We start from the raw sequence: 16,375 nt of genomic DNA, 5'->3' as shown, positions 1-16,375 counted from the left end.
TTGGTTCACTGTCACTAACACTAGCCAGGTCAGTATGCAAACTTAGTGTGGTGATTGATGAGCAGCTATCGTTAGATGACCACATTTCGACTGTTTCTCACTCATGCAACATCCACAAGATCAGACCTTATCTGACAAAGCATGCAACACAATGTCTGGTCCTGGCCTTAGTTTTATCATGTCTGCACTACTAAAACTCACTCCTGGCAGGAGAACCCACATGTGCTAACAAGCCACTGTGGATGATCCAGAATCCAGCAGCCCATCTTATATTTAACCAGCCAAGATGGGCACATGTCACTCCTCTCTTCACGTCGCTATATTGGGTCCCTGTGGCAGCACACATTAAGTTCACAAACCTGATGCTTGCCTACAGAGTAGTCAATGGGTTAGCGCCTGAGTATATGGAGACACTTGTGAAATGCTGTACACCTCCTTGCACACTTGGGTCTGCTGGAGAACACTGCCTGGTGATGCCACCTTTACATGGCATCAAGTCTCAATCCAGACTGATTTCCTGTGTATTTCCTAGATTGTGGATGGGCTGCCCACCTCCATCCCTGATTAATAAAGTATCTATCTATCTATCTACATGCTGACTCCCTTAATGTATTGAAGAAGCAATTGAAGACCCACATGTTCTGTGAATATCTGTCTAATTAAAAAGAGAGGGAAAAAACTTTGCTCTGTGATATTTCATATTGTCAATTAATTTGTTGTTTAAGTTTAAATGTGGTATCGATTGAAATCTATGATTGTAAATGAGTTACCACATCTCATCACTTGTGGCAATCAACTTTTGTTACCTGTCCTATTACACTTGCTGAACAAACTGGCCCCTGCCTAATGTTACTCGATTATGCTCCCCTGTTTTATAACTGGCTTTGGATAAAAGCGTCTTGTAAATATAAATGTAACATTCAGATCGATAAGACGCCACACCGAGTAAACGCGAATCTGCGTAGATATAGACGTTCACGGTAATAATAAAGAAATGCTTAGAGTTTACTATGAGTAAAATACCACTTGGAGTTTTAAGACAAAAATGAAACAACTTTCAAAGTCAAAATACCATCAGAGCTGCGTGTATCAGTGCCGGGCAATCCGTTAGGCAATATAGGCGGCCGCCTAGGGCACCGTTTTCTGAGGGGCACCATTTATGTAACTTAAGAGGCCGGATAACGTAGGGGACCATGAAAGTTGTTGAAGTATAATAATACCGACTACTCACTATGAACAACGAGGAACTTTCCAAATGGGCTTCCTTCGGCATTGCGTATGATTAGAAAAAAAAATGACGCTCGGAGTGTGTCGGCTGAGACTTGCCTGATAAGCGTGCTTCACGCGCACCTTGGGCGCCATCTAGTGATCAATTACTGCTACTGCAGTTGCTGCTAAGCAACCCCTGGGCACGTTTGTTTACGTCTCTGAGAGAAAAAAAAAAGAAAAGCAATAAAGCTGGGATAATTGAGCAAATATAATGCAGGCTACCGAAAGCAAAGCAGGGGCATCAGATTGCGACCTCCTCGAGAGAATCGTCAACAGGGGCACGCTTTCAACTCAGAGGACGACGCACCGCCACATTCTAGGTAACTAGTGGGGGTCCGAGCGGCTGCGGAAAGTTTAAAGAAAGTTTGTGTATACACGCGCCTCATTATTAATCTGATTTGAAACACTCGTTATTATATTGAGATTGTGTTCTGATAAAAAAAAAAAAAAAAAACATTCTTATTGAAATCAAAGCTGCGTGTACGAGATTTTGCTTATTCAATAGCTTGGAGCCTCCAAAATGAACAACGCAGCTGTTGTATCCAATTCAGTCCTCCCCGTCCCCCCGGCGGGCAAAAATGTCAATCAGACGTGAGAATCAGTGATGATTGACTCCAACACTTGGGCTCAACTTCAGTTCAATGCAATTTTATTGTCATTATTTAGAAGCATGACAGGTCAGAGTTTCGTTTTGCATTCAATTTCATATTATATATTTTATTGTTTTTAATATTAGTTTCATGTATTTTATTGTTTCAAACCTAATTATTGTTTTATATTTTTCCCCAAAATTATGAATATCTTGTTCGATGTTCAGAGAATGCACAGTTTAGTGTAGCAATATGTATTGTATTTGTATTAAGTGTATCATCTCATGACTAGAAAGAATGTGTGGAGGTTGGATGAATGGGCATCAAAAATGTACCTTACCTCATGCTCAGGGCCGGATTAAGACCTTTAGAGGCCTTAAGCACTTAAAAGATTTTCGTACCCCTCCAACCTCTATTATTGTTATTTTATTATTATTTTTATCATTGTATATATGTATGTAATTTTTTTCATTTAATGTGTGAGCCCCTTTTTGTGGAACCTGGTTCAGCTGCACCATTTGCAGTTTTGCACCATATAGTCCATGGTAAATCCAGCAATGAGAAATTTCTGTGGTGCCCTCATTCCTTCGGTGCCCTAAGCGTGTGTTCATTTTGCTTAATGGTTAATCCAGCCCTGCTCAGGCTGCTTTGTGAAAAGTACTGAGATGAGTGTGCACAGCAGCTCCTGTTTTGTGTCGCTAACTGTTGCTGGCTTCCCCCTTGTTGTTTTTAACTCATCAGCCCTGCTGTCAGCTATACTGTTACATATTGGATTTTTAGAACTTCATCACAACATGCATCTCCTAGCATTTCAAAATACCCTTCTTACCATGTTGGTTTGGAGCCACAATGTAACATTAAAAACACATCACAAAGAACACAGCCATCAACCACAAATTTAATACAAATAAATATAATATAGCAATAAGCATAATACAGGTATAAGGTTAGATCGTACATATTACACTTACAAATTAAACCAACGTCTAGACTTGACTCATGAATAGGTTAGGGTTAGGGTTAAGAAAGTTAGGGGGACTTTTATTATCCCAGATTTGTAGTACTAGGGTGTTGTACTGTGTTAGCCATTATGAATGTAGAGAAAAACCAAGGAAAATGACACATTTTATTGGCTAACTAAATAGATTACAATATGCAAGCTTTCGAGGCAACTCAGGCCCCTTCTTCAGGCAATGTTTACATCTTGCCTGAAGAAGGGGCCTGAGTTGCCTTGAAAACTTGCATATTGTAATCTTTTTAGTTAGCCAATAAAAGGTGTTATTATCCCAGATTGAAATTGTTCCCATCAGGAAAGTACGAACCACAAGTCATTGTTACACAGATACAAAACAATAAGCAATGACACAACAACTACAAACCAGTGTTTCCTTAAGTACACACACTCTGGGTTAGTACAAAGGTGAATTATTACCTTTAACAGAATTCAGCGGAAAATAACAGAATTCAAAATGCTTATAGCTCTAAGAAGAACAGTTCTCAAATCTGTTGCTTTTTACCCTCGGATACTTAAATCTGCAGCCGGATGGCAATAACTGGAAGTTGAAGCAAAGAGGATGGCAAAAGTGTGGCATAACTGAGTTGGCCTTCTTTCTAACTTGTTTTTGATACAGCTCAGTAACCAGTCATCTGCTGTGAATCAATAATTTTCATGCTGATCTTTACAATATTGTTAAGATCGTTTATATTCTTATTGCCGGGGTTGCCAACCCCACAGATGCAAGCAAATGTAACAACAAATTCCATAAAAGTGTCATTCTAGTTTTGTCCAAAACAATTGGGTTTCCAAGAAAGAAAAGCCGTGTCTGTCCCTTCTTACACATTTTTTGCATGTTAAGATCAGTTTAATCTGCTATCAATGATTGTCCCAGGATATTGGTTGTGCATCATCTCCATTGGCTTCTACTTAATTAAAGTTTACACAGTGGAAGGATTGGAGCACCTAAACTCTACAGCCACATCCTTTGTCTTACTGATATTTAGCTGTAAAAAGTAACGATCACACCACTGAATAAACTCATCAATAACAGGTCCATGGCTGTCCTGCTTATCTTGTAGAAGACTCACAATGACAGGGTCGTCTGCAGATTTCACGATATGTCTGTCCTTGCTTGAACTGCAGTAGTCCTTTACGTGTAAGATAAACAAAAGAGGAGACAGACAGCAGCCTTGAGGATGTTTATTCACATTAAACTTATTTAGAAGATTAACTGCAGTTGCTATTTATCTTTGGAACCTTGAACCTGTAGTCTGATGGCAACAAATGAATTTGAGAGTGTAGAGGGTGAGCCCTGTCTAAGAGAATACACTCTGCTTTCCGTAATACTTTCTTATTACAGTATTTTACAATTATTTTCAGACTCATCTCAATGCCATGTCCACTTTATCAAAACTCTTCCCACAGTATGCTTTACAGAAGGCACCCGAGCACATAAGTTAACCCTTGGTCCAAAATGTACTTCAATCACCGAAACACTTCATACTTCACTCAAAAGTGATTCCTGCTGCCATAATTTTAGCATATGCTCCTCATATAAGTCTACTCATATAAGACTACCTCTTATAGTAGATCACCTCATGTATACATTTATTCATGTCCAGTACTGCAAATGAAAACATAACACATAAAATCATCGAAAGAAGTCTACTGTAGCCCTAATGGTGATCCATCAACATCACACTAAATGTTATCTCCAGCCATACACCAAAATCTCTTAGAGTGCCATACCTAACCCTCGATGTCTTCCATGGTTATATCTATACAACCACAGCCATTGCATCTAGAACTAACAACTGGTCATGTGGGTAGCAGTTGTATACCTTTCATCTCCAAAATTGCAGAAAAAAAGGAGAGTATTATGGCAGGAATAACGACATCATCCTAGGATGGGCTGTAAGCCACTCTGTGACTTGGTGGGATTGATGAAAGTCCATGTTGTCCCATACAATCACAAAGATTGGTAATTTTTGCTCACTTTCTGCTGAAATCCTTTCATACAGTTCATCAAGAAAAGCGATAAGGCCTGCTGTATTGTATGGACCAATGGTGGGCTTATGTAATTGCAGTCCGTTACCAGATATTTGCCACACACATTGTGATGTTAGCTGCCCTCTTGCCTGGAACATCCATAGTTGCCTTTTTCCCGATCACATTCCTTCCACGGTAGCGTCTTTTTGTCAAGTTGAAACCAGCCTCATCCACAAAGATGAGGCTTCTTTGGCTTCAATCTCCATTACTCTCTTCAGTAAATTAGAAAATAAACAAGATACCATTAGTCAACAGATTGCACAGCTAACTGTGTTTGTGCAAGATCTCAAAGAAAAATGTCTGTGCATGCTGTGTTGTTCAAAATCACCTTAAATATCTTACCTGGATGTACTGGTAACTGAGTTCTTGACACCCTCGGAGTTCCTCTCAGAGGGGACAGAGGACAAATGTTTCATCCTGAACTGATGATTCTGTAGCACTCTTGAAATGGTTGAAGTACTAACATTGTGAATGCCTGAAAATATATTGTCGCATTTGATTATGTTTTTGTGTATTTCTCTTAGAGTTTTTTACAATTCTTTTCAGACTCGTATCATTGCCATGTCCACTTTATCAAAACTCTTCCCACAGTATTCATTATAGAAGGCACCTGAACACATAACTTAACCCTTAACCCAAAATGCACTTCAGTCACCAAAACACTTCATACTTCACTGAAAAGTGATTCCTGCTGCTATAACGTTAGTATATGCTCCTCATGTAAGTCTACTATGTCACTCATTGTACAATCAAGTAAAAAATACAAACAAACTGAAGCATCATAAAATACATATGTTATGTGTTTCTATGTCCTCTATTTTTCCATAGTTTACTGTTGCACTGCAAAATAAAAGAAAAACATATGACATCTCATGTATATATTTATTCATGTCTGTTACAGAAAGTGAAAACACAACACTCAAAACAACCAGTAGAAGTCTACTGTTGCCCTAATGGTGATCCATCCTGTCCTCTGCATTTGGCCATACATTTAAATCAACATCCCACCAAATGTTATCTTCAGCCATACACCAAAATCTCTTAGTGTGCCTAATCCAGCTCTTGATGTCTTCCACAGCTATGTCCGTACACCCAGCAGCCATTGCATCTAGAAGTGATGTCTAGTCATGTGGTTAGCAGACATATACCTTCTATCTCCATGTAGAAATATCTTTCAGTGAGATTGAAGAAAGGAGAGTATGATAGTGACCTCATCCTGGGATAGGCTGTAAGCCACTCTGTGACCTGGCAGAATGATGAAAGGCCATGTTGTCCCATACAACTGTTTCATCCTGATGTGATGTTTCTGTAGCACTCTTGAAATGGTTATAGTGCTAACATTGTGAATGTTTGAAAATATGTTGTCTGCGATTATGTTATTGCGGATTTCTCGTACTGCGATGCTGTCGTTGGAAATGACCGTCTCAACCATTGCATCAACCTATTGAGGTTTAAATATTCTTCCTCTTACCCCTGTTTGAGTTAACTGATGGGTGCTACAGCAATGAGACAAAGACAAATGTGCACTGGTACGTCAGTTTCTTCTAGTAATATACACATCAATCAGATACACATTTGGTCAGAATGCTCTTGCACTGTACCTGTTGGTTTTCCTGAAAATCCTCACTGTCGATTTTTTGGTGGATCTAAGTAAGTTTGGATGAATCCTCAGACCTGCTTGCCTTAGGCAAAGACCATGATTGACCACATGATCGATTCTGGTACCTCTGGTTTCATCAGATGTAATTGCTCTTGCACTTCTGTGATTTCTTCTTCCTCTTCCTCTGGCTGCATCCGTTTTTCTCACATTGGCTAAAGGAAGCAAATTTCATTGCAAACATGGCCTCTTCTGTATATGTGGTAACAAGGCACAAACAACAAAACCTGGGTAGGCCTTTAAGCTGATATGACAACCAGGAGTTTCAGAAAGTGAAATGACTACATTGCATGAACTGAGAGATCATGACTCACATATGCAGTAGTAATAGTGCAAAAATCTCTTCAGCAACATCTACATTAACATTTTACCTATTGTAGACACTAGAGCAGGGGTGGTCAAAGTCAGTCCTAGAGGGTCGCAGTGGCTGCAGGTTTTTGTTCCAACCCAGTTGCTTAATTAGAAAACAATCCTTGCCAATAATTTAATTTCATGGCTTGTTAGTGCTTTAACTCTGCCATATCAGGTGAGGTTTCATATCCAACATTTTTTTTTCTTTCTAAGGATATCATCCAAATGATTTGAAGTCTAAAATGGACGATTAATTCTCAGTCCTTCACTTCTTTCTCTTCACTTTTCTTCCAAGTATTTAATTAAACCAAATAGTGCACGATAAATACACACAGGTGTAAATGGTAACATGCTAAATGAAGAAATGCTGGTTTCTTTTGTCTAAGTGCTAATAAGGAGCAATTAAAAACTGAGAATACAGCTGTTTAAGCCTAAAATAAGCAATAAGGGTTCAAAATCTTAACGAGCGAGACCACTAAAATGAAGCAGAAGTGTTACTTGAGCAATAAGGGCTTCTTATTAAGCAACTAGGTTGGAACAAAAACCTGCAGCCACTGTGGCCCTCCAGGAATGACTTTGCCCACCCCTGCACTAGAGGGTAGTGCAGCTCCTCAAACCGAGGACACAAGTGCAGTCACACAGTCAAAAGACTTCAATAAACAAGGCTTTATTAAATCCAGTACTTTATAAAGGCTTCAGAACTCCTTCAATATACTTTCCTCCACAATGAATCCCCCGTCTCTCCTCTAGGCAAGCTTTGTCCATCTCCTCCTGATACTGGCTCACCTGAATAATTCTGGATGGCTCCTTTTATCCGTGGACCTGGGATTGCTTCCAGTGTCAAGTCTGGCAGCACTTATAGCTCTCTCTGGTAGCATCCACATAACCCAACAGGGTTGACTTCTGAGACTACATGTCCTAAGGTACCCTATGAACGGTAGCTCTGCCTGAGGGAAGCTGCCACCTAGCACACTGAGAGAATAAACAACCCCCAGAGACAAGCCTTCCCTATCTTTCCATTTTATCTCAGCCAGGAAAGGTACTGATGACACATCTGGCCGGGATGCCTGTCCATCCACCTTGGGATTCCACCATTCACCAGTAAAGGAACCTTCTTCTTTTCTGGTTGGGATGCCCATTCATCCACTTGGGGCCTTCTGTTCGGGTAAAGACCCTTCCCTTCTGCTGGTCAGGATGCCCATCCTTCCTATTTGGCACTTACACTATGTACATGCACATTTCAATGCAAATATGACCATTTTTGTATAGATGGTCAAAATGCTGCAAACTAGAAGGCAGAATAAACATTTGCTAAAATCAGAATGATCCTTTTATTTCAAGCATATGCATAGTTTAATTTCTGTCAAAATGCATATTTACATCTACAATGATCTAAATTTTATCAGGTTTTGAACTGAAAGTTAATATTTGATGTTTTGAACGAAGTGTCTAAATGTCTGAAAAAGTTGCTGTCATTGTACAGAATTTTGCTGGGGTTGAACATTGACTGAAAGTGGTATTCATGAATTTTGGAAGAAATGGTGATTGAATGCATTTTGTATGAAAGCATTGCAGAAGTAGACACAGTTTAGTTCACTGATATGGCACATGTGTTATTTGTTTGGAAAAGGGAATACGGTATTGAGACAAGTCTGTTAACAATTGTAAAACACTGTTAACAGGCCTTTCAAATTGATTTATCCCATTTTTGTTGCTGACATTAAGATTTCCAAACCAGGCCATCAGAACACAAGTAAAGACAGACTCAGTAAAAGGTTTACAAAAGATTGGTAGAACTCACATTAAAAGGCTTGATTTCCTTAGATGATAGATGCCTGTTGTCCCTTATTGCCATTTGCTTGAGCTCTTTCCTTAAAAGTCAAATTTCATTCTATGATTGTCCTCAGATATTTATAACTTTATACAATCTTTGCTACCTGCTCCTTGATGATTGGATGGCGTTTCTTCTAAAATTCATTATTTGCTCCTGTCACAGATGGCCAGGGTCCTTGTCCGGCCAGGACGCCTCTTCACTGTATGGACCAGGGGAGCAAGCCTGGTCAGAACAGTACATCTCCAGGGATGCTAGATGGCAGCCCCCCTGGGTGGCAGTGGTGCCTCAGATTCCCGTAGGGCTCCATGGGAGATGGAATTCTCTACAGTCCTATTGGGATCTGGGGGTGCCACCAGGGGGTGCTGTAGTTGTTCCTGAGCCCATGTCGGCGGTTCTTCTGCCACACCCTGAAGTGCTGCCAGAAATAGGTCATCAAACACCTGGAGCACTTCCGCGTGGGCTATAAAAGGAGCCAGCAGCCACCACTCTGGGAGCCAGAGTCGGGAGGAGAGGGACTAAGCTTGCTGGATAGGAGTGGTGAAGATAGAGGGTGAAGAAAGGAAAGTATTGTTGCAGTGTTGTGCTTTGGACTGTGTTGTGGGCTCTTCAGGATGGGGAAGACATTCCACCCAAGCAAAAAAGAAAATAAAAGCACTTTATTTTAGTAGTGTGCCTCCAGTGTCTGTCTGTGTCGGGTTAAGCACTGGTATAGTGCCATCTACAGTCACACTCCTTAGTTTTTGTTACATTTAGTAAAGACTCATAGCACCAGCTACCAAAATCTTCTACCACTCTGAGCCAGTCTTGTCAGATCATTATGAATTTTCCTTATTTTGTACAGCTAACTTTCCAGTCAGATCATTTTTAAGACTGCCATAGTCTGGTGTCTGAGTTTATCAAAACTCTGAGCTGTTTTGGTCCCTGTGGCACTCATACATTCCAGTCCTTCTACCACAGCTGTGTCAGATCTTGTCTTTATTTGAGGAGACTGATACTGTCTGATTAGTGAAACTGATGGTGCTAAACCTGCTTGATCTCTCCAGCTAATAGTTTCACAGCTTCATCTGCTTCCCTCAGGTCTGAAACCCCACTGATATAACTTTGTAAGAAGTGCCTGATGCTGCCAGTTTACATTTTTGAAATGGATCTCTAGAGAACTGTGAGGTTAACGGCTTTATCAATAGAGCTGGAGCTGTCAGATTTCTGAACATAATTACTTAAATCGGTGGAGTCTGATGCTGTCACATTAAAGACAATTTCAGCCATACACTTTTAAAGCTGTTCTCTTTGCCACATTAGTGTTTTCTGATGCTGTTAAATATCTCAAGATGAGTGTTTCACGGTTTTGATGCTGATCTGTTTAGATCTTTCAGATTGCTAAATGTATCAGTGGAGCCTGATTCTGGTACAGCACTAATAACTTTACTTTTTCAACTTTGGCGTTAATCTATTTTGATCACTGACATTGGCAAATTTACATTGATTGACAGATTATCTGTTAACTACTTCCAGCTACATTTTTACCTAAATGGTTACATGATATATATGAAAAACTTTACACTTCTGGAATATTTGTTTCATTACCTCTGATATTACTTATTAAAAAAATATATGGCACTGGGAAGAAAGGAATTTCTGGAGTGATTTGTGTCCTTCCTGATTTATTGAAGTTAAGTACTGCATATAATGGGTGTCTATCATCAGTTGATAGATGATTTCCAGTTTTTTCAACACACTTTACCATATCATCAACGTCAGTCCCGACAACTTTAGCTGCATGTTTTTTGTAATCTGCTAGAGCTTTTTTAGGTGCGTTCACATATGAGGGAGAATCAAGCTAAAGTTAGAAAATGGGATTTATTAGAAAATGGAACAAACCTTTACAAAACTGATAAAGTCATTTCTCGATAGAGTCTCCACCCTTCTCAATGCACTTGCCCCACCTGCCTGGAAGTGCCTGGATTCCAGCAGAATAAAATGTTTTGTCTTGTCCTCACAGACACTCATGCACCCAAGTTATTGTCGAACACTACATACCGAGGGATATTACAGTCACTAGTGCAATTACTGTGACATGCTGGAGACCAATGTGAAGCCTGCTATTCAATCCAAGCAGTGGGGACTGCTATCTCAAGGAGTCCTTTTGCTGCAAGACAATGCCCACCCACCCACACACTGCTACGGACACCAAGGCTTGCCTGGAGAAACTGAAGTTTGAGATATTGCCAAATCCTCCTTATTTGCCAGATTTGGCACTGTGTGATTTCCAAGTTTTTGGACCGGTAAAAAACATCTGTGTGGTCGTCGATTCAAGACAGATGACAATGTGAAGAAAGTAGTGCATGACTGGCTGCAAGGACAAGACAAAACTTTTTATTCTTCTGGAATCTGGGTACTTCTAGGTAGATGGTGCAAGTGCATTGAGATGGTTGGAGACTACATCGAGGAAAGACATTATCGGTTTTATCAAGGTTTGTTCCATTTTGTAACTTTAGGTTGACTCCCCTACAAATAATGCACAAAGAACCTACTGCAAAAACCCATGTCTGTCTGTCTGTCCACATGAAACAACCTGGCCCACTGCAGACCAGTTTTATTAAAATGCAGCCCACTTATTCTTCAAAGAAATTGTTGATACAGTTTAATTTCTTACACACATTGAGTTGCACAATATTTAAAAATGTCTCTTTGAAAAGCATTGTCGAATTTGCGAACTCGTCCATTTTACAACAGATAAATGTTCTGTGTGACTTCAACTAGGAATGAGTTTACTTTTTCAAATGTACTTTGAGAGCGGTTGCTTGAACTTGAATATTTTGGATATTTTCCTCTTTTACACGTCTGACAACTGCTCAGATTCACAATGCATGTGAATGGGTGATGCTGAGGAAGAGTGAGCACGCAAACAGCTCACACAGTGGTGCCATTCTGCTGCTGCTTTAGGTAAGTTAACTAATAGGGAACACAAAAGTCACTTCTCTACAAATAAATGGAAGAAGAAAGCAATTATTTAAGCATATAATAAGACTGAATTGATTGGACAATATCATCTGCAGATTATTCTTGTAAAGAACCAACCTTATCAACCTGCAGCCGAGTGGTGTTTAAACTAATTAATAACACGGGAAAGGCACGGCTGCCCTGGCTGATATAAACACAGGACAGGTTTAGAAATGGACAGTGATGTCTGAAGGCTTCATTGGGTTAAGCCCCTAATCTTTCAGCCCCAATCACAGCAAGCCCCTGATCTTTTTACCCATCATGTACAAGTCATATTTCCATTATACAGTAAATCAGCTCTTTTCCAAGTTCTTACTCATTTAAATAATTCCAATGATTACTGTGTTCTAACTAACATTAATAGCTAGATGGTGCAATTATTTCAGTTCCTTTCCTTTTTTCAAAGGGTAATATTGATAGTGATTTTATGCTAGTATTTTGTATTAATAGATATCTTTCAATAACTAATTATTGGATACTACTGTATTGGGTACACTTTCAAAGGTATTATGATTAACAGTCATCCTGCCAACCGGGGTCTTTGGGGACCTCAGAGGTATATACAGTATTTTGTCATATCTCACAGGTGCTTTTTTATCATTCCAATTTTTTACGATTTTGTCAAGCAGTTTGTTCCTAATAATGTCACATCATTGTTTTCTATTTCTGCTGTGATTATTGCTTTTTAAAAATACAAATGACAGAAGTGCCCAAAAGCCCCAGTCCAAAGCACCCAATCCCGCCTATGCAGCTTTAAGAAATATAACTATTGATTCAGTCACTGTTTCTGATTAGACCTAAGTTAGAGCGTCACACATTATCAAGGGGTGTAGGAACACTCTATTAGTCATTTAGAAGGAGACAGACACAGCAACAGCTAGAGATTTCCACAGCTCCTCTGTTCACAACTTGAGATACTGCTGTTCCTAAGGTACGATAAGTTCCAAGTCAGAAATACAAGCATAGCTTCATTAATGAAATGTTATATATACTGTAGTTATAAAATGTAATGTTTATGTTCTATTATAAACAATAATAATGTAATGCAGGCAGAGCATGATGAAGACAGGGTGTGAGTGTGGGAAAAAAAGAAATTGTAACACGTTTTGAGGCTGCAGTGGGGGGAAGGTTGAAAGGAGATATACTGTATGTAAGGGGAAGGAGGTTCCTCAGAGCTCCAAGATGTGTTTGGGTCTAATAAATCTAGAATATAAGTATTTATGAACATGGTGGATGTTGCGGCCATCACTGCCCTCATTGTCTGGGTGGGGAACATCCCAGACTGGAAGTCATCAGAACGTGGCAGACATCGCCAGATCTTCCTGAGGCAGCTGGGGCATGCCTTGGTCATGCCACACATGAAAATGAAAACTGAAACTCCACCATTGGAAGCCCCAATCAAAGCAGCATTGACCCTTATGGAAGTGAGTAAAACTCCTACTGCAGATGTGGCTGTCCAATGTTCGGGTGGAAAACCTATTTGGAAAAGGTGTCACCTTTGCTCTTGAGACATAGACAGGAAGGTAGCCAGTGCACTGAGCATAGCATGAAGCAAATTGTGTGCTATGACTGCCTGTTGTGTGTTTAATTTTTTTAATTTACTTTGCACTGAAAGACAAAATACAATTTAGAAGTGTTGAAGAGTTTAGTTTTAAAAGATGAAAGGGAAGAATATGTAAATACAAATAGTTGACGTTTGAATGACTGCGTGTTTATTTCAATTATTGTATATGCAAAATATGCAAATCAATTGTAATTTTGCTAAAATTATAATAATATTAATATATTTTTTCTTTAGATAACATTATTTATATATACCGTATATACTTGTGGATTAGTTCTCCCGCGGATAAGTTGTGACTTGATTTTACAATATAATTTCTGGTATTTTATAATGTTGGTCGTATAGATTGAATGTGGAAAACTTGTGCTATTGGTACAAGGGATTATGATATGCTAACGCCCAACTGAGAGAGTAACTATGGAACACACTGCCTTTTTGTCTATATGGGTGTGGTAATGCGCTGTATCAGCGTGTGCTCCTAACCCCTCTCTCTCTCTATTGTGCCTACGTGACCTGAACTATTCCAAAGCAACATTTGTACTGATGTGTGTTTTTTGTGTCTCACACCCTCATACACCTTTATCGTAGGAGCATCCCTTATCTATAATGAAGCGTTCGATCAGAAGAAAATATGAAGCTGGTTTTAAATTAAACATCGTTGAAGTAGCAAAAGAAATTGGTAACTGCGCTGCTGCAACAAAATTTGATGTGTCTGAGAAACTGATGTGAGATTGGAGGAGGAAAGAAGATGTTAAAAAAAAAAAAATAAGTGTCGCATTTTTGAATGGGTGTATAAGTTGGGGTCTTATTTTATGATTGATTTTTCTGGTTTCAAGACCCGTCTTATACGTGAGTATTTACGGTATATTAAATTATCCTTGGGGTCTCCAGAGACCCCAGTCAGCATTTTGTGTATGTAACATATGTCGGTAGGATGAGGATTAAGAAAATTGAACAACAATTATTCACAGACCATCCACTATTAACACACATCAATCAGATTTTTATGTCACTTGAAATGCATTCTGCTGTGTATGAAAGCTATTGAGCCAACACAAGCCTGATTGTGTTCCATTTTTAACTTAATTGTGAAGTGCTGTTAAAAAGCATATTTTTTGTGTCTATAACACATGGAATTGCATTCTATTATTGCTTTTACTTTTGAATATGACTCATTGTTATAATTTTATAATAAACAAAAATATGAAAAGTGACTGTTGGATGAAGTAAATAAAAATGTGAAATCCTCCAACTTCCATATCAGTTAACTTGGTTCCAGAACACACCTGAATATTACGAATGAAGTTAAAAGTTAAATGAAGTTAAAAGTGATGACAGACAGGATTATGACTGTAATTAAATAACAACAAGAGGTCCTTGTCCACTTTAATAGTTGAGTTTACAGGGAAGAATTAAGAGCTGATTGCATTTAGAGTATTCATTTTTTGTATTATTATTCAAATTAAGGTTATTATCTAGGATAGTTCCTAAGTATTTATATTCCATCACTATTTCTACACCCTCTGCTAGAACAATAATTTGGGCTTGATGCTGTCAGATCTCTAAAAACCAAACCTCTATGTAAACCAAAGCCTAATGAGTTTAGGTCTCCAACAATTGAAGTTTCACTCCTTTCAAACTGATCTCATTAGATCTTCATGCATGGTGACGCTATTGGTAGAACCTTTTTTTGGAAAGATGGTACTTTTACACCCTTAAAGTTGATCTCATTAGATTTGTGAGGCTGACCATTTAAATCATTAGAGCCTGATTTTCTTAGATAGCTGAAGTTTTACTTTTTGCAGCTGATCCCCGTTGATCTTTAAGGATGAGAACATGTTTGAAGTATCCTGATGCTGTTTGATATGCAAAGCTTGGTAGGGATATAGTTTTGAAGCTAATCACTGATGATGACTAGTGAGGAGTGAAACAGGCAAGTTTTGATTCATATTCAGTTTCATGAAATTGACAGTCAAGTTTATTTTTCGCGGGATTTCAAAATTTTAAAATATGAAACAATCTAAAAACAAATCTTCCAAGGCTTGAATGTTTTTTGGGGGTGGAGAACAAGGAATATTGCTCCCTAAAGCCTTGTTCATACTTCCTTTCTGCAGCTGGGTAAAGCATATAATCTGTTGCACAACAGTAAACCATAAAGGAGCGCAGTTTGTTTTTTTAAAAAAAGTGACATGCTTCTTATTTTCCACATGAAGATACACTAAAACACTCCATCGTTTTCTCCACAGGAAAACCTCATTACATGGGAAGCTGCTCCCCTCCCTAGCAATCACCCTTTCCAGTTTCTTGATTGCAGCAGATGAGGTTGAAGATATGCAGCAGCTTTGCAGCTTCAAATTTCTTTTCTGCTTCCCATGCATTTTTATGACTGAGATCACCAAGATTGTTATCAAAATTGGGCAGCTCAGCTGTCATGTCTCAGCCAGCACATCTCCCCTGGCTGAGGTTCAAAGTGGTGTTTCTTCTTTGTTTTGTATTATTTTATGCCATTTATTTGTATTAACCTTTATTATGTACATTTTTCTTTGTGTTCATCCATAAGTGAATTGTGGCTTTGATTGTGCCCCTTGTGTTTTGTGGGTGGCTCCTCCAAGGGGTGGGGCCACCTGCCAATCACTGCCAGGAACAGCCCTCCATGCTATTTAAGGGAGGGCCTTCCATAGTTCCTGGCGGTTCATTAAATTCGCTGGGAGTGGAGAGTGGTTTTGGTGAGTTTTTGTGTTATTGTTTTGCTTTTTGTTTTCTGGAATTTTGACCCTATGCTCTGCTTTTGATTTCACCTCTTGGATTCAGTTTTTGTTACTGTGATTATTGATATTTTTGACCCTCAGCTTTGTTTTTGACCATGACTTTTGGATTCCGGATTGGGAATTTGTTTACTGTGTATCGCCTTGCTATTCAGGCATCTCCTTGTGCTCTTTGAAGCTTTGGGGCTTGCACATCCTTTTGTGAAAATAAACCTTTTATTTTATAAGGATTTGTTTTTGGCCCTTTTTTTCTAGTCAATGTATTTTGACAGTGTTTTCCACCTTGTAGTGGGCAACCT

General features: G+C 39.0%; 1 protein-coding gene across 1 annotated transcript in view; it reads left to right on the top strand.

The window, feature by feature from the left end:
* Nucleotides 1-1,384: 1,384 nt before the first annotated feature.
* The window catches only part of si:dkey-111f13.5 (uncharacterized), a 57,414-nt gene continuing 42,423 nt past the window's right edge, over nucleotides 1,385-16,375 (top strand). The window contains exon 1 of the mRNA XM_028796204.2: nucleotides 1,385-1,589. Coding sequence (XP_028652037.2) covers nucleotides 1,481-1,589 — 109 coding nt within the window. The 5' untranslated portion in view covers nucleotides 1,385-1,480. The remainder of the gene's footprint in view (nucleotides 1,590-16,375) is intronic.

Source organism: Erpetoichthys calabaricus, chromosome 3 (genome assembly GCF_900747795.2).
Source record: "Erpetoichthys calabaricus chromosome 3, fErpCal1.3, whole genome shotgun sequence".
In the NCBI taxonomy this organism is placed as follows: domain Eukaryota; kingdom Metazoa; phylum Chordata; class Cladistia; order Polypteriformes; family Polypteridae; genus Erpetoichthys; species Erpetoichthys calabaricus.
Note: the sequence above shows the minus strand (reverse complement) of the source record. Positions and strands in the feature narration are given on the sequence as shown.